Below are 26,038 nucleotides of genomic sequence, written 5' to 3'. Positions count from 1 at the left end.
GAGTGTCCGTTTTGATTACATTGATAACTGACTTTGTTGGGAACATTGTCGGAGTATTTCGCGCTCACTTCATACTCAGGACTCTGCAGGATGAAATTTACGTTGTGAGTAAAGACTAGAGCCATTTAAACTGGGAGTAATTTCACTAATTGGTACCTGGTTGTCGGCGACAGTTGAACGACTCCTATCTCGGCCTCTTTTTTCGAGCGGCCGGAACGTTCCATTCTTCTTCTTATTCTTCAGTATTCTGAATACGCAAGTGTATTCCGACATTCCTGACGTCAGTTTGTCTTCGATGGACATGAGTTGCTCATCATGACGCAAGGTAACGCAATAATAATCCACATTAGTAAAGCGCGAACAATCACCCGTAAGGGTCTCTAGGCGCTGAGGGCCGTCGGGAAGATTAAACAAGCTATTGCCCAGAGTCACATGGTGCTGGGCTAATCTTCGGCCAGCCCCGGGGATCAAACCGTGATGCCCAGATTCCGCTGTCAGTCGCCCTGGCCGCGGCTCGCTCCAAGAAGCCTTGGTTCCACCTGATTGGAAACACGCCATGGTCCTCCCATTGTTGAAAAAGGCAAATGCTGATCCTACCCAGCCATCCAACTTAAGGCGCATCTCGCTACTTCCTATTTTTTCCAAAATCTTGGAAAAACACGTAAATTTACAACTAACAAAGTTTATTGAATCCTCTAATTATTTACATTCCTCTCAGTCCGGCTTCAGAGCAGGTTTTTCAACCGAGACAACTCTCCTTGGGGTTACCGAAATGTTTCGACAACGTTTAGATGCAGGTAACACAATGGCCCTTATATTATTAGATTTGAGTGCCGCATTTGACACGGTTTCTCATACCGTCTTAATGAAATCCATGCAGTCTCTTGGCATTACCGAGACAGCACTTGGCTGGCTATCTTCTTTTGTATCTAAGCGGACCTTACAAGTTTTTCATCTAGGGCTACGTCTAAAATCCACTCTTCTCCTTATGGGCTACCACAAGGGTCGATTTTAAGTTCTTTCCTGTTCAATGTATATGTTCAACCTTTGGCAGCAATTGCAGAAGAGGCTGGGTTGTCTCTTTTTTCCTATGCCAATAACACCCAAATCATCTTTTCCCTTTCTGCGGAAAAGCTACAAGGACCTTCAACCCTTCAAGTGGGCTTGAGTATTATTGCATCTTAGATGCAATCCAACCTACTCAAGCTCAACAGTGAAAAAACGGAGGTCCTTATTTTTGGGAAAAATATCGACCTTTGGGGTCCCCAACATAGGCCCACCGAATTGGGGCCTTTAACCATGCCCACCTCTCAAGTCCGCAATCTGGGATTCATCATTGACAGCAAATTATCTATGAAGCAACATGCGGTACGAATTGCAGCCACCTGCTTTACCATTTTAAAATGGTTGAAGAAAATCACCTGGATGCTCCTGAATGCCACCCAAAAGACTGTAGTCCAGGCACTCGTAACATCCAGACTGGACTATGGGAAATTTTTTTGGGGGGGGAGCTAATAGGGATGTATTACGTAAGCTCCAGGTGGTGCAGAACTCTGCCGCTAGACTGCTTTGTAGAATCCCAAGAATGGCCTCTACTTCTAATGCCTTAAGAGATCTGCGTTGGCTTAGAGTGGAAAATCAGGCAAAATGTAAAGCTCTGAACTATATGTTCAAGATCAAGACTGGCACCGCTCTTCAATACCTACAAAATCTAGTCCACCCCTATCAGCCTTCCCGCCTGTTATGCTCCTCGACTCTGGAAAAATGTTGTGGAACTCCCTATCCACATAGTGATCCGCAAAGAAACACTTTAATTTTCGAAAGCTACTAAAAACTTGGCTGTTTATTCAATATTCTTCACCTTTCAAATTTCTTGTTTCCTCCAGGTTTGCGCTGGGAAACTCTTTTTGGGTAGCTGTGCGCATCATAAAATTAATTTAACATAACACAACATAACATGCATTGATTTAAGAGACCAAAACAACAATATCATAATCGATAAATTTCCCTTACCTAGGATAGATGAATTATTAGCACAGTCTAAGGGCATTAAATGGTTCTCAACTATTGATTTAACTTCGACGTACCATCAGATTCAGTTACATGACAGCAGCAAGAATTTAACGGCATTTATAACTCCATTTGGGTGCTACCGTTTCATTACAATGCCTTTCGGTCTAGCTTTGGCTGCTGCCGTTTTTCAAAGACTAATGCATAAGTTATATAAGAATCAAAATGGAGTAACTTACTTTCAGGGTGGCATATTAGTCATGGGTCGCGATAGGAATGAACATGACATTCGCCTTAAAAGTGTTGTAAGTAAACTAGCTGAAAAAGTATTCCTATGAAATCAGTCACTCACCTAGGGCATGAGGTTGGGAGAGATGGTATTTCACCCAAAAGACTTTATTTAAGGCGATTAGCAATGCCGAAAGACAAAGTAAGATCTTTTCTTGTCGTAGTTGAGTTTTATTCTAAATTTGTCCAAAATTTGCAACAAAAACGTATGGAATGAGACAACTTCTCAAGGTTAAGCAAGAATTTTTCTGGAATAGGGAATTACAAAGTGATTTTGACAAAATAAAGACAGATTTGGTTTCTTCTTTATCACTACAAGGGTTTGAGATTGTGCCCATAGCATCATTACCACTGATGCTAGTGTGAAAGGCCTTGGGGCAGTTTTGTCACAGGTTAATGACAATGGTGAAGAAGTTACAATTGCATTTGCATCTCGATCTCGGTATCCTTTGGAGGAGAAATTCTCCGTTATATAGAAAGAGATGTTAGCTACTGTATGGGCCATGGAGAAATGTAGACAGTTTGTTTGGGGTACAAGGTTTATGTTGCGCACAGACCATAAACCTTTGCCTAAAGTTTTGACTTCACAAGGTATACTTAAAGCCATAACTAGAATTGCTACAATGAATTTGAAATGGTTAGACTTTATGTGTGATGTAGAATATTTACCGGCTAAGGAAATCCAAGTGTCCGGCCATCTCAGTAGATCTCCTCTAACCCTGGTGAAAACTGGGCATACTGATTGAGATAAATTCAATGTTGCAGTGATATATGACAAAAGTGCTATCTCTAAAGAAGAATGGAACCCAGAATATTCACAAGATAAGATTTTAAGTGATTTATGTAATTTTGTCATTAAGGGCTGGCCTAATAGAAGTAATCTGCCAGGTGATTTAAGAGCCATGTGGGAAATCAAGGAAGAATTGTCTGTTGACAATGCCAATTACATTTGCAGAGGTGAAAGAATCACAACCTAGTCACTCACCCATACATTCACTGAGACATCTAATCACTCACTTATAGAGTCAGTCACACATCCGCTGATTCATCAATACACCTTTGTATACATATTTAACACTCATAAACGTTTTTAAAAACTCACAGTCACAGGATGATCTCATCAGTAATGTCATTTGAGATGTCAAGAGTGATGTCACTGACCATGTCATGAGTGATGTAATATGTGAGGTAATAAGCAGTGCATTGCGGTAGCGCACTTTATATTTTGCTGACTATAATCTCCCTGTAACCTTTGTTTTTTTCAGTGAACGTATATATATATATATATATATATATATATATATATATATATATATATATATATATATATTCCACAAGTAGAATATTGTTCAAAAGTAAATGAAGTTCCATAAGCCACACAGTCTGCAGTATTATGGTATTTTTTTTAGGCAAAAAAAAATACGCGTTTCGACCACAGTCATGGCCTTGATCACACACACACATATATATATATATATATATATATAATTACATTATATTACAGTGAGTCAGATCTCTACAGGCTCAAAACAAACAATTACAACTACTACTTTTTAAAACTTGATGTTGAAAGTGTGACAATATATTAAAATAAAGCTCTTAAAATTGAAATGTTCACTCAACATATCAAAAAGGGAGATGCATGAGCATACTGTATAATTGCTAAAATGTTAACCTTTTCCTTACTTTATTGACTTTTACACCTCCCATTGGAGTTTGCTTTGTTGTAAGATTATAACCGATCATCTGCTTCGTGAGAGGTCCAATATCATCTGGACTAGAAAAAACAAAGTATATGAGTAAAAACTCGTATAAAAAGAGAACAAAAATCATAAGTCCACTGGTAAACATAATTAGAACTTAAAAGTGCCAATTCCACAAGTAGTAAGGTTCTTTTTTTTAAGTCAGGAGAGATGTTCAATTGAACTTTTAACACAACGCAACAAAATGGAATGCTCCTCAAAAATATGCACAGCAGGAAGGAATGGTTAGAAGTTATTTCATGAGCTTTGCCACCATTGGCAATTGTAAAGACAACATAATACAGATCTAACATTTGTGCAAGTAGTATAAACATTAATGCAAAATAGTTGCAAATGAAAAGTATACAAATTAGCAGTAACAGAGATCCAGTGAAAGTGTTTGCTCCCCAAAGAGAATCTTTTTTTTCCTTTTGTTTTTCCTTTTTTTCCCTCCTTTGTTTTTTTTTTGTTTTTTTCTTTTCCTTTTTTTTTGTCCTCATTCACGCCCTTGGTATCCGAATAGTAGTGCGTAGAGATAAGCATACTGTCACAGATAAATTGGTATGGGCATTGGATGTTACGAGGTGGTTCGCCCATCGGTACTTTGATATACTCCTACAACACCACATCAGGATAACCATCAGGGTAGTATGCTGCAGTCAAATACCCAATCTTGTATCGAATCGCCCTATTGGGTATGCAAACGTAAAAAAAGAGATTGACAAACAGCGTATTCATTGGACTTTGAAGGGGGGGGGGGGGGGCGATCACATGCTCAACTATGGCCAGTGTAGTAAAGACCAAAAGTTTCTCTTATCTGGATTGCCTGATCTTAGTAGGTCCATTTTTGATGTTTGTAGCACTGAAGTGCGCCAGTCCTGCAGGGAGGGGGATAACGCCCACAATGTGTCGGGCAGATGGAACTCACTATCAACCTCCTCCCATAGTAGATTATACCAAAATGAAACCTTTTTCTTTGTCGGAGGCTTATCTATTAAGAGGGAGACCATGTTGCTATTACCCCCTAACAAAAATCAACCCTTAGCAGGAATCTGTGAGTGTGCCCAGCTTCGAATTTGCAGGTATTTAAACCTGGAGAGCCTTAGCCCTATCCCAGAGATTAACATCTCCCTTGGGAGTAAGCTACCCTCCACAAAAAGGTCCCCCCACTCCTCCAATCCTGCCTCTCTTAGAGGTGCTGCTAGACCATCCAGAAGCCAACTCGGAGACCCAGGTGAGTTCCAGAGTGGAGATCTACCAGAGAAATATTCAAGTTTTATGGAGCGCCTGAGTTTCACCCATGTTTTAGATATATCTCGCAATACCTTCAATTATTTTTTTTTTTTTAACTTGGGGTCGCCAAACTTAAACAAAAAAGCATGCTCAGCTAGTTTTTCCCCTCTAAGCAATGCTGCAAACATATACCCACAGGCAGAGTTAATGGGTGATTTTAGCAACATCCTGGCATGAGAGAATTGAAAAGCCCACGTATATAGCTGGATATCGAGAGCCGCCAAACCACCCTTTTCCCTACGGCGCCTTAGTTTCTTCCAAGCTATTCTAGGGATGTGGTCATTCCAAATAAAAGAACTTATATCGCTTTGAAGTTTGGCTTTCACAGAGGGTTAAAAAAAAGAGGGATGGTATTAAACAAAAAGAAACTTTAGGGAGAATAGACATTTTAATTAAGTTGGCTCTACCCGATGAAGATAAAGGAAGTGAAGACCATGATTTCATCAACCTACGACACTCCTTAGCAATGAACGAAAAATTTGATGGAACTATTTCGTTTATATCATTATATATATTTAGGTCCAGATAACGTAAAACAGACTCAGCTGAGCCCCTGCCACAGGCTCAGGGTCGTTCCAGACCATGATATCAGTCTTCAAGGCATTGATTTCATACCCAGACACATTACCATAATCCTGGGTCAAAGCAATTATAGCTGGAAAAGCCAAGCGGAGTTCAGAGGTGAAAACAAGGACATCATCCGCATACAGGGATACCTTCTTCTCCCATCCCTCGAAATTAAAGGGCTTGATGTTACGGTCGTCACGTAGCCGTTGAGCGAATGGCTCAATATATAGGTCAAGAGAATCTTGCTACCACTTTACTTGAGGACAAAATTACCACCTTGGGAGTAGTAAAACAAGCACAGGGGCATTCAGACATAGGATCACCTCAAAGCATAAAACGAAAAAAATATGCTTGGGGGTATCTAGGAGGCAAGTACACTGAACACTCTCAGAAGTGGAGATGGATATGCCAACTTTGGACTCCAAGGTTGATTGCTTGGTAGGTAGAGCTTGAAAGTGAAAGAACACACGAAAGATTAAGGTAGATTCAGAGGCAAGGTGGGATGCACAATGTGTATACTGGACAGTAAAATAGAGGTGACTGTAAATGAATGGGAAGCAGACAATATCTGCATCCCTGGTTTCCTCAAGTACCACCTGAAACAACTGTAGTGATGCACTAGTTTTTCAAGTAATACCTGATACAGCAGTACAGGGAGAGGAGAGGAGTTGGTGAACAAAGCTTCTAGACTTTCACCCAGCTCACTTAAATTATCTGGAGCTATGAATGGTAGGAGTATTATAGTTTTGTTTCAAGACATGGATCTCAGGCACTCTATACTACAGGAGGAAGCTACAATGAAGGAGGTCCTCCAAGTAGATAGTAAAAAACGTATTTTCATTGAATCCAGTGGCTCACTGCTCAAACAACAGCTGCAGTCAAAGCACAGAGAGTACCAAAATGTTGTGTATAGGCACCAGTCTGGTGCCAGGTTACTCAAAAATTTACACAAGGATAAAATGATTGCTGGAGGCACCATCCTTTGGAATGGGCGTTGGAGGAGACCTTTCTGACACGTTCCTTAATGTTCCTTGCTTATCCTCTTGTGCAACAACATAGATATGAAATAGGCCATCAATGGAGGAGATGTGTACAATTGGATAGAGCTGCTGACTCTGGAACTGTCGCTTGGCTTAACATTATGGGATTCTGGGCAAATCACCCAATCTCCCTTAGCTAAAAAAGGTGACATGTATTTGCCTAATGCCCACTTGATGTACCTGATCTTGTAGATTACTCTCCCAACACCACAGGTAATGTACAGCACTCTACTGATTCCTAGCCAAGTTTGTGCTATCTAAATAACAATACATATATAAGAATATTCTCTTAAATAATATGGTGTATATATCTGAAAGATTAGCTCATGGTGTTTCTTTCTTCTCTCCCTCTGATCTCTCCCCTGGATTGCCCATCTACTTATCTCTTGTTTTCTACTTTTCCTACCCTTTGCCCATCAACAGGTTCATTTACAGCCTGCCCATTGCTTACCATTAGTTGGCCTTGTTGTTACTCATTTGCTTGCTTCTTATTCAGTGATTTCTTTTTCCTCTTTCTTCGGTTTATGCCTTCCCTGGAACCTACACTCTAACTCTTTACAATCCTGTAGGTTGGTTGACTATCATCCTTTTACTTTTCACAACTAGGGAACTACTTTTTTTTAATTCAGCTCTCCGTGAGAGCCAGCTCTCTCCTTCATGTGGTGCTTCCTACACTCAAATACCAGCCCTGATCATGTGCCCGGCAGCAGTATTATGGCTATCTGCTGCACTCACACAAAAGTATAGTTCAAGTTTATTTTATTTGTTTGACTCTAAAGTATAAACAAATGTGTTGGATGGCTTGCTTGAATTAATCTCAGCCACTGGTAAGTACTCTGGCCGCATCCCAGTTCATAGTTATTGTGTACACCATGCCACCTCAGTTTTGACACAGCTATAGCTTGACCCTGCTCCATTGGGAACACTTCAGCCCGAACTGCCAAGCTAGTTCCTCCCTGAACCAGAATACAAGCAATCCAGGACCAGTTTCGTCCTAGTAATGGGCTCATCTGCAGGGTAAAGATTGGTTCCAGTGAAACAGTGTGCTCGGGACCCACGTCTGGGCATACCCTTCCCACTTAGGGTCACAGACTAAAGTGCCCAAAAAGGTTATGGATGAAACGCTTGAATTAATCTCAGACACTGGTAATTAATTACTCGGGCGCATCCCAATCCATCATTATTTTGTACACCATGCCATATCAGTTTGGACCCAGCTATATGCAAATCAGTCTTGATCCTGATCCATTGGGAACAGTACAACCTGAACTGCCAAGCCAGGTCCTACCTGACCCAGAACAAAAGTAACCCAGGACCGGTTTTGCCCTAGTTATGGGCTCATCAGTTGGGTACAGCTTGGTTCCAAATGACACAGTGTGCAACTAAAGGAAAGGTACAACTGAAAGTGAAAGTAAATTTAAACATTGGCAAGTGTTCCCCTTTACATTCCGACAGTTCCTTATTGTTTTCAAGTTCTTTTCAGATTTTCCCGAGTGAAAAGTATTTAAAAAGGTGCAACAAATCAATCAGCTATTTATAAAGTGCAACAGCTACTCAGAAGAGTGTCCTGACGGTAGGAGGAACTGCAGAATCATCCAAGTACAGAACAAACAACCCTCTCAGAAAGCAAGGCCCAATAGCCAGGCTTAGATGCCTTTCTGAATAGTGGCTCTGACTTAATCTTCCGAAGATAGAGTGGAATTTGATCCCAAGCACGCAATGTCTGATAGGTGAATGATGTGCCTCCCCACTTTTTCCGTTTGATTTTGGGGACCTGTATTAAGCAGAGCTCTGATGAATGAAGAGATCTACTTGGAAGATAGTGCTGAAGTCTAGCGGAAAGGAGGTTAAGACCAGAACCATAGGAAGTGTGATGGGTCATGGTCAATGCTTTAAATTGCATCCTACTCCTTATTGTTCAACTAGTGGAGAGTTTTCAGATAAGATGATATGGATGCCTTTTGGGGGACCTTTAAAAGTAGTCTAGCAGCTTCATTTTGTACTATCGGTGGTTTCTTCAAGTGGTATTAATGCAGGACAATATAGAGGCTGTTGGTGTAATCAATGTGTGACGCAATTACCAAATGAATCACCAACCTCTGAGCTTGAAACAGGAGTAGTCGTAAGATTTTTTTTTAATTATCTTAGTAGCACAAAACATGAGCCCACAACAGCCCCAAGCATGCATAGAAAAGTTTAAATCAACGTTAGCTCCCAGATTCCAAGTCAGAGATGTTGGTATGGAAAGGGGGGATTTTGCCCACTCTGGCGAGCAGTGCAAGCCCCAGTTAGGTTAGGCATGGTTGATCCAAAATTACAGATTTGAGTTTTTCTCATGTTGCATGTAGATTGTTGTACTACCTTTACTTAAAGACGGCCGCCAAATAATCCTTGATGGCTGAACAGGCCTCTGGTGCCTTTTTAACCATAGTACGAAAAAGCTGACTATTATCAGCATAAAATATAATCCTGACTCCAAATGATTCCACTAGAGGGGCGAGCGGTGCCATACAAATATTAAAAAGGGTAGACCTAGTGCCAAACCCTTTGACACGCCAAACTTGATGGTTTTACAGTTCGAAGAATAAGAAGGCAAGCAGGCTGCTTGACTGCAATTTTCCAGGAAGAAGCAGGGCATGTCTAGAGCAGAACCAGAAATGCCTACTTCCGCTAAGCATCGTATCAGAATTGGGTGAGACGTGCTATCAAAGGCTGCTGAAAAATCTTACAGGATCAGGGCCACCTATTTGTCCCGATCCAGTGCCAGTTTACTTGAGCCTACCACTACTTCTAGGGTTGTCTCCATGCTATGTCAAGGTCTAAAGACGGATTGTGAAGAGTATAGCAGGTTCCACTGTTCTAAATAGTAAGAGAGCTAGGAATTAATAGCTTCTATAGCATCTGAGATGCTGACGGGAGCAAAGAGATAGGCTTAAAGATGGACCCTTGCATTTGATTCGCAGACTTTTTTTTCAGTAAAGGGATCAACATAAGGGAACACTAGCAGATTTTGATTGAAGATTGGATTAATCACTTTCACTACAGATGCTAGGATCTGAGGCCGCAAGGGCCATCGGAGATCCGGACTTGCACATCAAAATGGCCTGCTCCGAATCTGCCCAAAAAATATGTGTAAATTCACATAGATTAGCAGAAATTGACCACCTAGGACCAACATGGATCATCTCTAAGTTGCACGATGTTAGATTTACCTCTAGATGAGATATAATTTTCAGGATCTTCTCTGCAAAGAAATTGGAGAGATTATTGGACAATTTTGTTGAAGCTGTGATAGGCTGTACTAGAAACGGTGGATTAAGAAACAGTTTGACTGTTAAAAATGGTGCGTGGATTGTTTTCCACTGAAAGTATACACTCAACAAAATACGCAGTCTTAGCCTCTCTAACTGACCCATGGTATAGTTTCAATGCTTGCCTATAAATCTCCTGATCCTCAAAGCAGTAGTGTTGTCTCCAATGTCTTTCCAGATTGTTGCTTTTTTTCTTATATCGGACAGCTCGGTGGTAAAACACAAGGCAGGTGGAAGGCATCTCCCTGAACTGCAACCTTTTTTAGGGGTTCCCTTATCTGCCATAACTATTGAGAACATGGACCATTGAAAAGACTGAAAACAATGAATTCAATGTACCAGTTTGAAATACCATAAAATATGTGTGTGCTTTTCCTTTAGTGTTTGGACCTTTTTGTTTTAAATTTTTCAAACAGTATTTTACAGACAAACATCGGCAAAGCTGGAAACCAATTGGCTTTGCTTGCTTGATCCGGTTAACATGACCTTTTAACCCCTTCGGCGCTTGTGACGGAAACGTTCCGTCACGCGCCTCGGGTGAGCTGTGCTAGTGACGGAACGGTTCCGTCACGGCCCGCTCGACGCGCCTGCGCGGCGCTGATTTCGCGCCTGCGCGGCGCGTTCTATTGAGCGGGCGCGTTCGTGACGGAACCGTTCCGTCACTAGCACAGCAAACCCGAGGCGCGTGACGGAGCGGTTCCGTCAGAAGCGCAGGTGAGCCGTGCGGCCCCCCCCCATCCCCTAGCACTGCGGCGGAATTCCCGCCGCAGTGAAGGGGTTAAGGGATTTGTTTATGTAAGATGTATTTAATGGTTTAAAATCTTAATAAACAGCATTGAATTCTAATAATAATGATGCTTAAGGTTCTCAGATTTTGACATCAACTCTTACTGAATTCCTAGTCTAATCCACTGCCCCATCTCTGTGGGGGAAAAAAACACCATTAAAGCTAGCACTAAGTTACAAAAGGCGTTTAAAAAAAATAAAAATAACATGCACATACAGACCAAAGCACATATAGGCTTATCAAAAGTAACTAAAAACCAGTACACGGAGGAAGATAACCTAACACTGCTTCTGTAACGTAACTGAAAATCACACAAAGCCGGACACTTATTTAAAGGAGGGAAGCCTAACACTGCAAGTGGCTGCACAAACGTAAGATATACCTGGTCTAAAAGATCATTCGTACCAACTTGTCACAGGAATCAGAGGAGTAACAAATCAGATATTGGGTGATGGAAACAAGAGCTTTGTCTATGCAATCATCTGAATGTTAGGTTAATAATTTCAAACTAAGACACTACTAATAACCAGTAGGATGGTGCCGCCTGAACAATAGGTCCCTTTTTTGAGGATACTATTCAAATGGACAATGGTACTCTGCATGAACTGTAGCCACTGGTATCCGAGACGCTTCTGTGCACAACAGTTCAATAATCTATCTGGAGGTTTATCATGGTCCCCACCAAAACACGATGATTAGGAAGTAAAAATGCAAGCACTTTTTATAGTGCACACAGTACAGACTTTAGGCCAGTCTTGAAATTTTAAATATATGTTTGTGCTTCCTACTAAACAGAATGAGAAAACCTAATCAGACTAAAAACGTTGAAGTATTTTTCTAATCATTTCCTAAGCACAGGTGAAAAGTAAAGAATGCAAGCCCACTAGGTTCATTAGGGAAAAGTCTAGCTTTGCCTGCATAGTGAAATAGATCTTGGGTGTTATTTAACTGTGATGGCACACTAATCCCGATATGTAAAGTGCCCTGTTCCTATATATCAGCACCCGGCCTCATGGCTAACAAAACACACCTAAGTGGGGACTTAGAGAAAAAAAAATCAGCTTTTCCTACATTGTAAAAACATGTTTCCCTGGCGGGTGCCAATGCAGTGCATTTAAACTATAGCCTGTCCAGGACACAGTGGTTCTCCTGGCAGAAATATTTTTTTCATATATGAGGATGCTGTAAATACACACTGCAGCCCAAATATGACATTTCCATGCCATAGGTGCACCTAAAGTATTATTTACAGTGGACCTATACGTTCATTAAGTATATCAAACAGGGATTACAATGTACAGCACATGCTTCAAAGGGAAAGCTCAAGCACTTTATTTCATTTTTCAATCTTTATTTCGACCATTTGGTCATAAAAGATACACATACATTAAAATCACGTAAATTCTGTCACGTTTGATAAAACATCAGTGCATGATTTAAAGATCCACATCAAACATTATTAACAGTGTTAAAAATAAAACAATTCTACAGACTACCCAGCATTTTTTAAAAGACGATTACGCGTATACCAAACATTTGTAAAGAATTTGGCAAGCGCAAAAACAATTGGGCCGGAAACATCACATTTTAAAATCCTGTACATAGGTATGTATTCCCTGCCACCCAAGTTCTTAATCAAAGGCAGCAGCCAGTACTTTCTGGCTGCCTTATATGCTGGGCAGAAAAAGATCACATGCAAGTCATTTTCCTCTTTGTCAACACAAAGAGGGCAGTACTTGGTGGAATGGACTTGCGACCAGGTGCTAGAAAAGGAGCGCAAAGGCAATGTACCGTATCTCCACTGGAGAAATAACTTTCTAGTGAGTACGGGATATATGGGATCAAAAGCCTTTTCAAATGTGTAAAGATCCTTATTTTGCAGGAATTTGGAAGAAAGGGACCCCTCTGTCTGGGTAGCTAAAGCCCTTACCCTTTTGTGTTCATGATACAGATTCGCCAGAGATCTCTTAGAGATTCTAGGTGCTGTATCTGCTGGTTTAGTCCACAGTTCGGGGAGCCCCAGATCTGTGCAAGTTGACTGGATATTTTGGACCCAGGGAATACTGAGCGCCTTCGGGTGTTTTAATAGTTCGACCAGCTCCGCCCTATAGTCGGCGAGCTCGTCGCTGCTCCAAAGCCTGCGCCAGAAGGCAATGGGTCTTAGACTTATCTCGTCCGCAAGAGGCCGTAGCCCTAGATCAAGCCTCAAAGGGAGAAGTGGGGTGCTAGGAGGAAGTGCGGTAATTTGTCTTATGAATCTGTTTTCCGTGGATGACAGGTTCCGACAAGGAGTGTGGCCCCACAGTTCAGCCCCATACAGGATCGCCCCCCTGGCCTGTGCCTTATATATCTGAATTAGGGCCCCCAATGGGCGATAGGTCGAACCGGTCATCATCCGGGAGATACCCCCGGTAATTTGTACTAATTTAAGGTTAGCCCTGGTTTGATGGGTCCCCCAGGTCATATTTTCGTTGAGTGTCATGCCGAGATATTCAAACGTGGCTACTCTTTCCAGCCGTGCTGCTCCCAGCAGGGGATTCAGGCGCTGTTTGGGGCTTGGATTCAATACCATATATTTGGTTTTTGTGGCATTGATTTCCAGTCCTCTGTCCTGACAGAAGGCCACAAAGGCATCAAGTATCCTTTGGATGCCCATGGGAGTTTTAGATACCAACAGCGTGTCGTCCGCAAACATTATTGCGGGCACACTGTTGCCATTTAGTTTGGGGGCATCTGTGTAGTCGGTGGCGTTCAGATGAGCGATTACCCCGTTGACAAAGAGGCAAAACAGGGTCGGCGCCAGCACACAGCCCTGTCTTACCCCTCTGCCCACGGGGAATCTATCAGTCAGCTCCCCCGACCTCCCACACCTCACCTGGGCATAATTGTTATGGTGCAGCCTCTGCAAGGTCAATAAGATGTCTGGTGGTACGCCCATCCCTGCCAGAATGACCCAGAGTTTTCCCCTGGGCACGAGGTCGAAGGCGGCTCGTAGGTCCACGAAAATCGTGTACAAACTGCCACCCTCGAACCTCACTGTCTTCCAGTAGACCAGATTCAATCTAAAGACCTGGTCCACAGTCGATACCCCTTTCCTAAAGCCTGCCTGGTATGGACTGAGGGCGCCTGCCTCCTCAATCCATTCCTGAAGCCTGTTCAGGAGAACCCTGCCGAACAACTTCTGCGCTACATCTATCAGGCTAATCGGTCTGTAGTTGGCTGGGAGGAGGGGGGATCCTTTTTTGTAAATCGGGACCACCTCAGCCCCCAGCCAAGTACTAGGGATTTCCATCCCACCGAGGATACCATTAAAAAGAGCAGCGAGGTAGGGCGCCCAGACGGTGGGCTCCTGCTTGTACAGGTCTCCCGGTAGCCCATCCAGCCCAGGGGCCTTCCCCGAAGCCAGGCCTGAAATGGCAGCAGTGACCTCGCTCAGTGTTATTTGATCCACCTGAGAGCCCTGCCTCTCTGGTTCAATTGACACAGGAAGTTCTCCGGACTCAGCGCTGTATAAGGACTGGAAGTGGGCCTGCCACCCTCCAGGAGCTATGTTAGGCTCCACTGCCGAATGTAAACTCCCTGATCCCCCGTTCACCATTCTCCAGAACAGGCGTTGATCTTGCACTGCTAGGGCCTTAGTGAGTTCTTCCCACTGGTTTTCCTCCCATTCTATTTTAGCCTGGGCGAGAAGTTTCTTATAGGCTTGCCTACATTGCTTAAGGCGTTCCCCTCCTTTGCCCTCCTTTATTACTCCGAGTAGTTCTGTTTTGGCCCGTCTACAGGCTACATTGTACCATTGAGTTTTGCCTTGGCACCTCTCTCTTGGCTTTCGTACATTACATGTGAAGTGGGGTGCCGCAACTTTTATAAGTTCCTTGTGGGCATCAGACAATTTACTCCTTATATCTATTTTACTTGCCACACTATCAAGGTCCCCAACAATTTCCAGGATGGGGGTAATCTCTGCATAAAGCAGTGGGAGTTTGTCCTTGTTTGTGACCAGATGCTCCCACCTAATTCTTCTCCTACTGTTATCTATGAGGAGCGTGGGGTGGTTCCCTTCTTCCTGGGTCACTAAGCCCTGAGGTGCTGGATGAACAAGGTCTAACTCAAGGGCATTGTGGTCACTATCCAGCCTGTCTATTACCCTGAAATCCTGTATAGTTGACCACCTCGCTAGTTGGACCAGAACATAGTCCAAGAGTGACTCTCTTCCCCGGCGGTTATAGGTAGTTTTACCTGGTGTGTCCGAGTTAACTCTCCCATTACACGCTCTAAGTCCATACCTTAAGGTAAGGGCAGTGATTTGCAACGCTAATGGGGTCCAAGCTTTCGGAGATGGGACATCAACCCCTGGTACTGCCCACCTAGCTTCTTCATCTGATAAGAACCCTTCCTGGAGGCCGGGGAGTGGCTCAAAGTGAGAATTAAAATCCCCACCCACCACATAGTATGAATCAGTCGACAGTTCAGATAAAAAGTTCGAGAGTTCATTAAAAGTCGGTGATTCTTTTGCCTTTCCCATCGGCCTGGAATAGATGTTAACCAACAAGAGGTTGGCTTTGTTTGGCCATGTTAATGAGACCGCCAGGATGTCATCAGAGTTGCATGGGAGCCGTGATGCCACACAGCCCAGGTGAGCAGCAACCCATGTCGCAAGGCCCCCTGAAGGGCGGCCTTTGCCTTCCCACCTAGCTGGAATAAAGAATGATGTGTAGCCTTGGTGTCCATGGTCCTCTCTAGCCCAGGTTTCCTGGAACATGCATATGTCACCAGTTTCTATATACTTTTCCCAGGTCCGCTCTTCCAGTTTGTTTGCTAGTCCCGCGATGTTCCAGGAGATTATCCTCAGATGTTCAGAAGTGGGAGATGTCAAAACGCAAGGGTTGGAAGAGGTAGGTCCTGGCTCCACTTGTGTTGCAAGGCATGTAGCGGGGGCAACATAGGTTACATGTGGCACCATAGATCCCCGCTCCCCCTCGCCCGCAGGGAGGGGAACCAAAGTTATCCCCTCGGCAGCAACTACTCCATCTGTGGCTAGGTGAGAAAATTCGATTCTGCCGTGATCTATGGCAGATGGACCATTCAATGGGCCAGAACTTGGACCGGAGGACAAAGTGAAATGGTCCAACGACCCACGGGAACCCAAAGCCCCTGGCGCTTTCTTACAGGCAGTAAGTCAGTCGACCCCATCCAAGCCGTCCAGGCAGTTGAAGCGATTGAAATCACAAAAAGGTGTATCCGGTGGTTGAAAATACGGGCGTGGTACAGAGCCTTTGTGATTGCGTCTATGTTCCACCCTTGTCCAGTCATCGTATATTGGGGCCTGGCGCCTAGGAATCGGGGGAAAGAAAAAAGATACTGGGAGGGTCTGTATGGTGGAATCTAGGGATCGGTTCATTCCTCTGCAAATGTGTCGAACCGTGCCTGGATCCTTAAAGGTTACCATGATACAGTCCCCACTATAGTTTTCCTGGTCTTCCCTAGCCATGGAACCCTTCTCACCATGATGATTTCGTTGTTATATTGGGGTGGCAAGGGTCGGTTCCAGTTAAGCCATTTGATTACCTTTTTCTTAAGGGACTGGTAATCCTCATTTTCCCCTGATCTTAAGTGAGGGGCACCAGCTAAAACTACCATTAATCTATTGGCCTCAGGTGGGAGGTCTGGCCTCCGTGGTCTGGGAGTTGGACAAACGGGCGTGAGTGGGGGAACATTGACCTGGTCTTGATGCATTCCAGAGGACTCTATTTGTGAGCTGTGTGGGGTTAAATCCACTGGATGAGTGGGTCTGGGGCTTTGATTGTTGTGCCGTGCCTGGAGTTGAATGGCCATAAGGGGTTGTAGAGGGGGAGCAGATGGCATGCTTCTGGGGGGAGCTCTATTGGCATTAATTGCGACATCTACTTTGGGAGGTTCCTCAGCCGAGGGATGGATTTCCACTAGCTTTGTCTGCTTACTTACTAGAGTGCTCAGGGTAGTGAGAGAAGTTTCTAGTAAGGTGAGCCTAATCTCGACTTTTTTTAAGCTGTCGGTGATGGGCTGTAGAAGGGAGCGGAGTAGGAATTCAATGTTCCCCTTAGCAGAGAGTGGATTGTTTGGATTTGGCGTAATACCCTCTTGTTCTTTGGTGGTGGCAGTGGTACCGGGATTTGAGAGCTTAGGAGGAGGCACTATCTCCGTATGCTTCCCCGGTAGAACAATGTTTGGCCTTTTCTTGCCAAAATCCAGATGGGATATTTTAGGTTTCCCCAGCCCCCCCCGTTGTTTTCCGAGCACGTTTACTGGGTGGGGGCCTATGTAACTCCACCACTACATTTATTTTGGGCTTGCTCTTATTGGCCAATTGGATAGGTGGAATTTGGGTTACCAGGTTGACAGGAGAATGAGAAGTCTCTAGGGGGACTGGCTCTATGTTTTGTACAAGCGCTATCCCTGGAGTGGGGGGGATTTCCCTTAGTAGGACAGGGAAATCCTCTAGTGTCGAAATATTTAGACTGCTGGGTAGCACGTCTCCCTCTTGAGTGGTGGGGAAGGGGCTGATGTCAATCAAGGGCCTATTTTTCATAGATTCGATGGAGCGCCTGCGCTCCGCCCTGCGTTTCTCAAGGGAACCGTCCATGTCCGCCTCACCTTTATTGGGTTTGAAATAGTTATCCAAAGTCCCGGAGCTGGAGGCTCCATCCCTTGAGGGTGTTTCCCGGTGTGTAGGCGAGGGCATTACCTTGGTTATGGCACAAGAAGGAGTCAAGAGAGAGGGCCCAGCCCGGCCTCCTTCGGCCACTGACGGCCTAAGACGGTCCCGCCCTTGTCCCGGGCTTCTCCCGGTCGCTCCCGCTCGCTCCCGCGAGGCCGGGATACTGTACTCCTAGTAATACTACTGCTGTGCTGTCATTCGGTGATAGGCGGGGGGGGCGTGGCCAGCGGGGAGAGCAGCCCAGGTGTTGCTGGTTGGGCGCGCAGGGGCTCCTGGTCACTGGAGTCCCCTGCCTTGCTCGCAGCCCCGCTGGAACACTTGCCTGCCCCCGCGCTCCTCCTTTGGTCCTGGTACAGCCCTCTGCCGGTTGACGCGCTGCGGGACCCGCGAAGCGGGTCCGGCGAGTCGTGGGTGGTGGTGGTGAAGAGGGAAAGGTCCGCTAGCAGCAGGTCCGCTGTGTTCCACAAGGTAGGCAACAAGAATCCGATGAGGTGTCCCACAGGCGCTGGGGAGAAGGCTACTTTTCAGTCCGTGTGCGGGGGGCGTGGCCAGCGGGGAGAGCAGCCCAGGTGTTGCTGGTTGGGCGCGCAGGGGCTCCTGGTCACTGGAGTCCCCTGCCTTACTCGCAGCCCCGCTGGAACACTTGCCTGCCCCCGCGCTCCTCCTTTGGTCCTGGTACAGCCCTCTGCCGGTCGACGCGCTGCGGGACCCGCGAAGCGGGTCCGGCGAGTCGTGGGTGGTGGTGGTGAAGAGGGAAAGGTCCGCTAGCAGCAGGTCCGCTGTGCTCCACAAGGTAGGCAACAAGAATCCGATGAGGTGTCCCACAGGCGCTGGGGAGAAGGCTACTTTTCAGTCCGTGTGCGGGGGGCGTGGCCAGCGGGGAGAGCAGCCCAGGTGTTGCTGGTTCGGCGCGCAGGGGCTCCTGGTCACTGGAGTCCCCTGCCTTGCTCGCAGCCCCGCTGGAACACTTGCCTGCCCCCGCGCTCCTCCTTTGGTCCTGGTACAGCCCTCTGCCGGTCGACGCGCTGCGGGACCCGCGAAGCGGGTCCGGCGAGTCGTGGCTGGTGGTGGTGAAGAGGGAAAGGTCCGCTAGCAGCAGGTCCGCTGTGCTCCACAAGGTAGGCAACAAGAATCCGATGAGGTGTCCCACAGGCGCTGGGGAGAAGGCTACTTTTCAGTCCGTGAGCGGGGGGGCGTGGCCAGCGGGGAGAGCAGCCCAGGTGTTGCTGGTTGGGCGCGCAGGGGCTCCTGGTCACTGGAGTCCCCTGCCTTGCTCGCAGCCCCGCTGGAACACTTGCCTGCCCCCGCGCTCCTCCTTTGGTCCTGGTACAGCCCTCTGCCGGTCGACGCGCTGCGGGACCCGCGAAGCGGGTCCGGCGAGTCGTGGGTGGTGGTGGTGAAGAGGGAAAGGTCCGCTAGCAGCAGGTCCGCTGTGCTCCACAAGGTAGGCAACAAGAATCCGATGAGGTGTCCCACAGGCGCTGGGGAGAAGGCTACTTTTCAGTCCGTGAGCGGGGGGGCGTGGCCAGCGGGGAGAGCAGCCCAGGTGTTGCTGGTTGGGCGCGCAGGGGCTCCTGGTCACTGGAGTCCCCTGCCTTGCTCGCAGCCCCGCTGGAACACTTGCCTGCCCCCGCGCTCCTCCTTTGGTCCTGGTACAGCCCTCTGCCGGTCGACGCGCTGCGGGACCCGCGAAGCGGGTCCGGCGAGTCGTGGGTGGTGGTGGTGAAGAGGGAAAGGTCCGCTAGCAGCAGGTCCGCTATGCTCCACAAGGTAGGCAACAAGAATCCGATGATTACTTTTTAGCAGTTGTAAAGTGCACAGAGTTCTAAAGCTAGCAAATCTACACATGTAGAAATTGGGGGACCATAATAAAAATGAAGTAGTTTCTTACCCACTACCTAGCACAGGTTAACTATGATCTCTATGTCTCACCCACATTCCTCTTCTTGAAAGTCTTTGAACCTTGAAAACAAACCAGTTAACAGCACACTTCCTACCCTCCAAAGCATGCACACTACATGCAATAATGTGCTCTCACATCCACAAATGGCTCAACATCCAAACCCTTGAATGACTGAGAATATACACGCATTTGGGAAAGAGGTGTGTTTTGAGTTTTTTCCGGAATGAAAGAAGGTTTACAGTATGTCTCAGGTCTACTCCACAAACTTCCGATCTCTTTAACTTTGGCTGACGCTCCAGAAGCATACTCATGCCAACCATAAATATGAGCCGATGATAGGCCACATCCAACGTTTTCACTCCACAGATCATCAATATGCTAGTAAAAATGTCATTGCTCACATATTCATTCTGAAACAAAACTGCAGTCGTAATCCCCACTAAAACAAATACACAATAAAAGACGTATGCACCCTGCTCCTCATCAATTACCAAAACACATCTCTTATCATTCTATTCCCCAAGAGAGTGACTGTCATTTATGTTTTCTGGCACAATCCCTGTAACCAGGGACAGTTTTACACACTCCAATTCTGTCAGCAACACAGAGGGACTGTTTTTTTTCTATGTCCTGAATTAATTGGTGCAACACAACTCACTGTAACCACTTTTCCATCAACATTCTCCAAGATCTTACAATAGTCTTTGACATACCGGACCACCAGATCCCTTTTCTCCATCTCTCTGCCTGACCTATTCCTTTGCAAACTGCATCTTCTCCATATCCTGCTGCTTCTACAACACTTCTACCCACCCTCTGTGTGTTTCCCAAGTCCCGGGCCTTAGTCCTCTGTTCATCTTCAAGCTCTGAGATATTAGTTGGCAAGATTACCTGATCTGCGGGTTCATGTACTACCTGTTTCTGAATGACACCCAAATATATGTCTCATTATCATCTTCACTCCCCACTACAATCCAGGTGGTGGCAAACGTGTTTTATTAGGTCACTAATTGGATTACCACTCCTTGATTCTTAACTATGGTAAATCTGAAATGATATACAACCTCTCATCTACTGCACACAAGACATGACATATGCTTCCCCATATAGAATCACCTTCACTTCTTCAGCCTGGAACCTAATGCTTAGAGTCTACGTCAGTGCCCACATGAGATGAACTATCTTTATCACCTCCATTACATAAACTATACAGTTCCCATGGTGCAACATCTTCAGAGTCTGTTCAAACTTTTGTTTCCACTGTGGCAAGACCCTGATTAACTATTTTCTTTGCAAAACTGGGCTACTTCCCCTAGATAAAGTAATTTACTTTGGAACATGCAGCATGGCCAGCATGAAATAGAGTACTCCTTAAGCTACTCACCCTTCTTTACAAATACCCTTGCAACCTCTTCTGCTCACTACCTTTCCAGCAATCTTTGTCTTTACACTCTGACCTGCTAACTATCCTTTGCACTTCCTCGCCATTATCAAACCTCCACACGAGCCATCCCACCCCCATGCGCTAAATCTCCTCCTCTTTATCTGCTGACTAAGCCACTAAGGGCAGACTTCGACTTGACTGAGGTTCACAGTTTATGGTGCTTAAACTTTGACACAGAAACATACATTACACCCCCTTCCTAAACATGCTATCCCTTTCCACCTTTCTATATCTTCTAAGGGACTTTCAGCCTGATTCATCAATCTCCCATTTTGCGAGGCCCTAATAGCGAATTATAGCGATTCGCTATTAAGGACTCGCAAAACGGGATTCATGTAGGATTAGCAAAATTTATTGCGATTTCTACTGATTCCTTATTTGCGATTAGCAAATTGCTAATCGCAAATAAGGAAAAACTCCCCATTCATTCCTATGGGCCAAAAGGCCCATAGGAATGAATGGGGAGTTATTCCTTATTTGCGATTAGCAATTTGCTAATCGCAAATAAGATTGCGATTTGAAGGGTGCCAGGGGTGTCCAAAGGACACCCTGTAGCACCCTTCAAATGCACATTTGAACAGGTGTTGCGCACACACATGTCCAGAGGACATGTGTGTGTGTAACATGCAAAAGTAAAAAATTCACTAAAGTGCTTTTTACTCTTTTTTCGCAATTTACCACGAAGTCAGATTTCGTGGTAAATTGTGACCAAATATTGCGAATTCGCAATTTCAAATTGGGTGATGAATTGGATTTAAGGAATCTCTATTAGAGATTCCTTAAATCCAATTCCTCGCAAATATGCGATTTCGGTAATAGCGATTTTTTGCATTTGGGATGATGAATCCCAAATGCAAAAATCGCACTCGCAAACGGCCAGATTCTCAGAATCTGGCCATTTGCGAGCGCAATTCATGTTGATGAATATGGCTGTTTGTTTCCTCTACCTCTGCAAATAAGGCAGTGGGCCTAGAGTCTCTTCCTACTATCTTTTACACATCTTTCTCATTGGTTACCTCTCTTTAATGCCCCCCTTCATTGCTGAGGTTTCCCCATCCACTACGTTTGTAGACACTCTCCATGCTGGAAACTGGTGACTACTGTAACGGCAGCAAAGCAAAAACAAGGGGGAAAAGCCTACGAGCAAGTTTGACGCACCCATTTCCATCACCACTGAAGGAAACATGGAGATAGCTAGAGGACTACTGATTGTGATCAGTAAGTATGCTTTTAAGCGCAATTATATTACATGCTAGAGTTGAACAATAGGATTTGAGGTCTCCGACCTTCCATTGTTAGGAGTACCATTCTCTTAAAATATGTTTTTTTTTTTCATTTCAAAGAATTCTTAAAATATGTTTTTAAAGTATGTTGGTCACACCTTGCGAAGATGGTCAGCTATTGTTTTACTTCTGGTCTTCGACATACTTGAACATATTGACAACAAAGTAGAGTTTCACAGCAAGAATCTGCCTACTGCACCACCATTAATGGCAGACCCAACAAGAGATTGCAGAGACCTTCATGTTATATTTATAAGCACCCATAATTTACAACTCATCAATACCCCACTGCCTTCTATCCTTAGCGCATTCACTTAATTAACAACCAATCATTTATGTACAGCCTTAGTACTATTACACTTTCGTTCTTTAGCTGAAATTCTACATCTAAACTTAAATAATTATTATGGTTACCCTCGAGCACTAGCTCTCTGAATATATTTGAAATACTTACTTCTTAGTAAGATGCACTCCTCCTTTCAAACCACTGCTGAATACGCCTTTTCCTCTCCCTCCAGCTAATATCTGAGCCTTCAAAACAATTTCACGAGCCTCTATGGAGCAAAAAATAAAGTTTTTCGTTTAGTTTTCTATTTGGATACGATTTGACAACAGTAATAACAATTCGCCCAATGTTAAATGCACTTTCGAGAACAAAGGATATAGCAGAAATGTAGTCTTTCCCACAGGCACCTTCTTCATCTTTGACGTTTAAGAAATTGGAAGAACAATTGATGGTGTTAAATACATGTGTATGTTAAATACATTTATGGTGCTGTTTAGTTGCTGAATTCTTGTTTTTTTCACCTCCAAATGTCTAGTTGCAGTAATTGGGAAAGTGTACAACATCGCAGACTGAAGGCATCGATTCAACAAACATTGGGAAATCCAAAAGGTCCCCCCTTTGGAACCTTCTTGTTTTTTCTAATGTTTTTGACGATGATGCGGAAAAAAAGGGCCCAATGCTTCATCATTCTGTAGGCATGCACATGCACCACTATGCATGGGAATCTATTTTTTTCATTTACTGATCCAAGGTAATTCAGTACATTTAAAGAAAAAAAAGTATCTCAAAAGCCCTTTTTTAAAGGCAGCATGCCAGGTAGAAATGTGCTGCCTAGCCTCCCCCTCCAAATATTAATAGATATATATATAAAAAAAAAGACTGGCAGTGCAAGGGCAATGGAGGAACGGGTAAGTGTAGCTATAAGGAGTAAGGAAGCTATAAGGAGTAAGTGGAAGGCAAAAACAGGACACGAGGAAGAGCAACACGGGTGGGACGAGAAACGCACAAGTGCGCTTGCAACCGATGGGAGTTAGTGATACTATGTGCAGAGAGTAGATATTTGGTGGGCAAGAAGCACATGAGGAAAAAAAGTGACGTGCATAAGCAAAAAACTAGTTCCGAAAAAGTGAGCAATGGAAAGACAGAAGGTAGTCATTCAGAGAGGAGGTAAAATTGCAATGCTCCGGGGGAGTGACAAACACACGATCTACAAGCTGGGTCAAGGAAAGTCAATGAATAAGACGCAAGCGAGTGAGTGACAATAAAGCCAACCAATGATAAGCAATGGGTGGGTTGTAAACCCCCTGTAAAGTCTTAGTAAGTACACAATATGTCTTTAGAACCAGACAGCTCGTGCTGTCCTGTAGGCTCGACCTAAAAGAAGTGGACAGAGTTCAGTTATAAAAAGAAACTAGACATTTATGTACTAAAGGCCAAATGAAGTTTGGTAAATTTGGCACCTGGAAACACCTTACCCCCAAATGCACATTCTGGCAGCGATAGAACCCTAGGCAGCTTCTCCGACTTTGCAAATAGTGGATAGAGCAAAAAAGTCCTATATCTGATCTTCCTACATTAAACAAGTCCTATGTCCGATCCTCATATAGCGAACAAGTGCTAAGTCTTACAGTCATATAAGAAACTACTAAGTGCAACCAATTATCTCCTTATAATTAATCATCTTGACGCCACTAGATATTTCAGCAACTCCAACTGTACTGTGTAAGGTATACATGTAGCCAATATGCGCTTTCAATTTTACACTGCAAATTCCCTGAATACAAACAGCCATGATGTAATTGCATTCAGCAAACCACCCCCTTTTCTGAATCGCTTTTGGCCACTATAGGTGTGGCAGGGTATACTCAGACATGAGTCCCTTGCTCACTGCACCATCAGGATTCAAGCAAGCCGGGCCGACGGCGGCTGAAACGCCAGAAACCGGTCCCCGGAAGCTTGTCTCCTTTCCAGTTAAGAATTGCTTGGTAGTCTGGTCTGCCCTGTTCCCATGATGCACTGGGCCAGGGACAGACTAATTTGCATGTAGCCAGGTTCTGAGCTGGGATGGTGCAGTGAGCTAAAAAACGGTGATGGATCAAGCCCTGATCTTTGGACTGGGAAAGAGTGGTCTGCTTAATTCAGACACTCTGTTCATCACCACCCCCTTTTCTGAATTGCTTTTGGCCACTATAGGTGTGGCAGGGTATACTCAGACATGAGTCCCTTGCTCACTGCACCATCAGGATTCAAGCAAGCCGGGCCGACGACGGCTGAAATGCCAGAAACCGGTCCCCGGAAGCTTGTCTCCTTTCCAGTTAAGAATTGGCTTGGTAGTCTGGTCTGCCCTGTTCCCATGATGCACTGGGCCAGGGACAGACTAATTTGCATGTAGCCAGGTTCTGAGCTGGGATGGTGCAGTGAGCTAAAAAACGGTGATGGATCAAGCCCTGATCTTTGGACTGGGTAAGAGTTGTCTGCTTAATTCAGACTATCTGTTCATCACCACCCTCTTTTCTGAATCGATGATGTAATTGCAAGCATGTACATAGCAACATTCGAACATAGTGTAAAAAGTACAACAACATTTTTTTTAAAAAAAGGTTTCAGTTGATGAGATATGAAAACACTGCTTAGGAATACCGATGACCAGGGGGTAAGCTTTAGAGTACATGCCGGGAAAAAGTACTCTTATTTAGGCTTTTGATGGGCACTTTTAAAGTGTACTTATTTACTATCCACCAGGGGCCGTATTACACATAGTGGCCCAGGGGTGCAATGAGCGTTTGCGCCCGCTTTGCGCGGCCCGAGGCACTTTGGTTTTTATTACAGAAGGGGCCGCAGGTTCTTGTGTGCACTCTTCTTTAATACCGCTAGCGCTGGTGAACATAAAGCGCCAGCACCATCTTCAGAGGGCATTCCTTAATTTGCATGGATGGCATGCCCCATGTAAAGGAAGAATACCGCGCTATATTACAGCTGCGGGCGCAGAGGTAAACAATCTCTCAAAAGCCACACTATCAGTGCACCCCCTGATGGCTGCCGTCTGGAGGAGAAAAGGGGGTCCCATGGACCTCCAAGCCAAACCCTTGCAAGCAGGTGCAGTCACTCACTACACCCGCCTGCAAGGGGATCTCTATTCCCCCTTCAAAGTGCAGGCGGGTTGCCGCATGCACTGTGAAAACACGGAGCGGCTTCAAAGCAGACACTCTGTTTTTCACAGGAATGTGCTGCCTCCAGGGCAGCACGAGTTTGCAGTTGCGCTGATGGCAGCGCATTCATCATAATAAGGTGCACTCTCCTTCATAGCGCTGGGTGCACCTTTTAAAAGGTGTGCCCAGCGCAATGAAGGAAAATGTGCTGCATGTATAATACGGCCCCAGTTGTACA

General features: G+C 45.0%; 1 protein-coding gene across 1 annotated transcript in view; it reads right to left on the bottom strand.

The window, feature by feature from the left end:
* Positions 1-26,038, bottom strand: part of SUCLG2 (succinate-CoA ligase GDP-forming subunit beta) — a 420,935-nt gene that overhangs the window by 214,946 nt on the left and 179,951 nt on the right. Inside the window, exons 3-4 of the mRNA XM_086939039.1 lie at positions 22,820-22,919; positions 3,985-4,075 (exon numbers count right to left, since the gene is read on the bottom strand). Of these exons, the coding sequence (XP_086795165.1) occupies positions 3,985-4,075; positions 22,820-22,919 (191 nt within the window). The remainder of the gene's footprint in view (positions 1-3,984; positions 4,076-22,819; positions 22,920-26,038) is intronic.

The sequence above is a fragment of the Lissotriton vulgaris genome, chromosome 9, assembly GCF_964263255.1.
Source record: "Lissotriton vulgaris chromosome 9, aLisVul1.2, whole genome shotgun sequence".
NCBI lineage: Eukaryota > Metazoa > Chordata > Amphibia > Caudata > Salamandridae > Lissotriton > Lissotriton vulgaris.
This window is presented reverse-complemented; position numbering and strand designations above follow the sequence as displayed.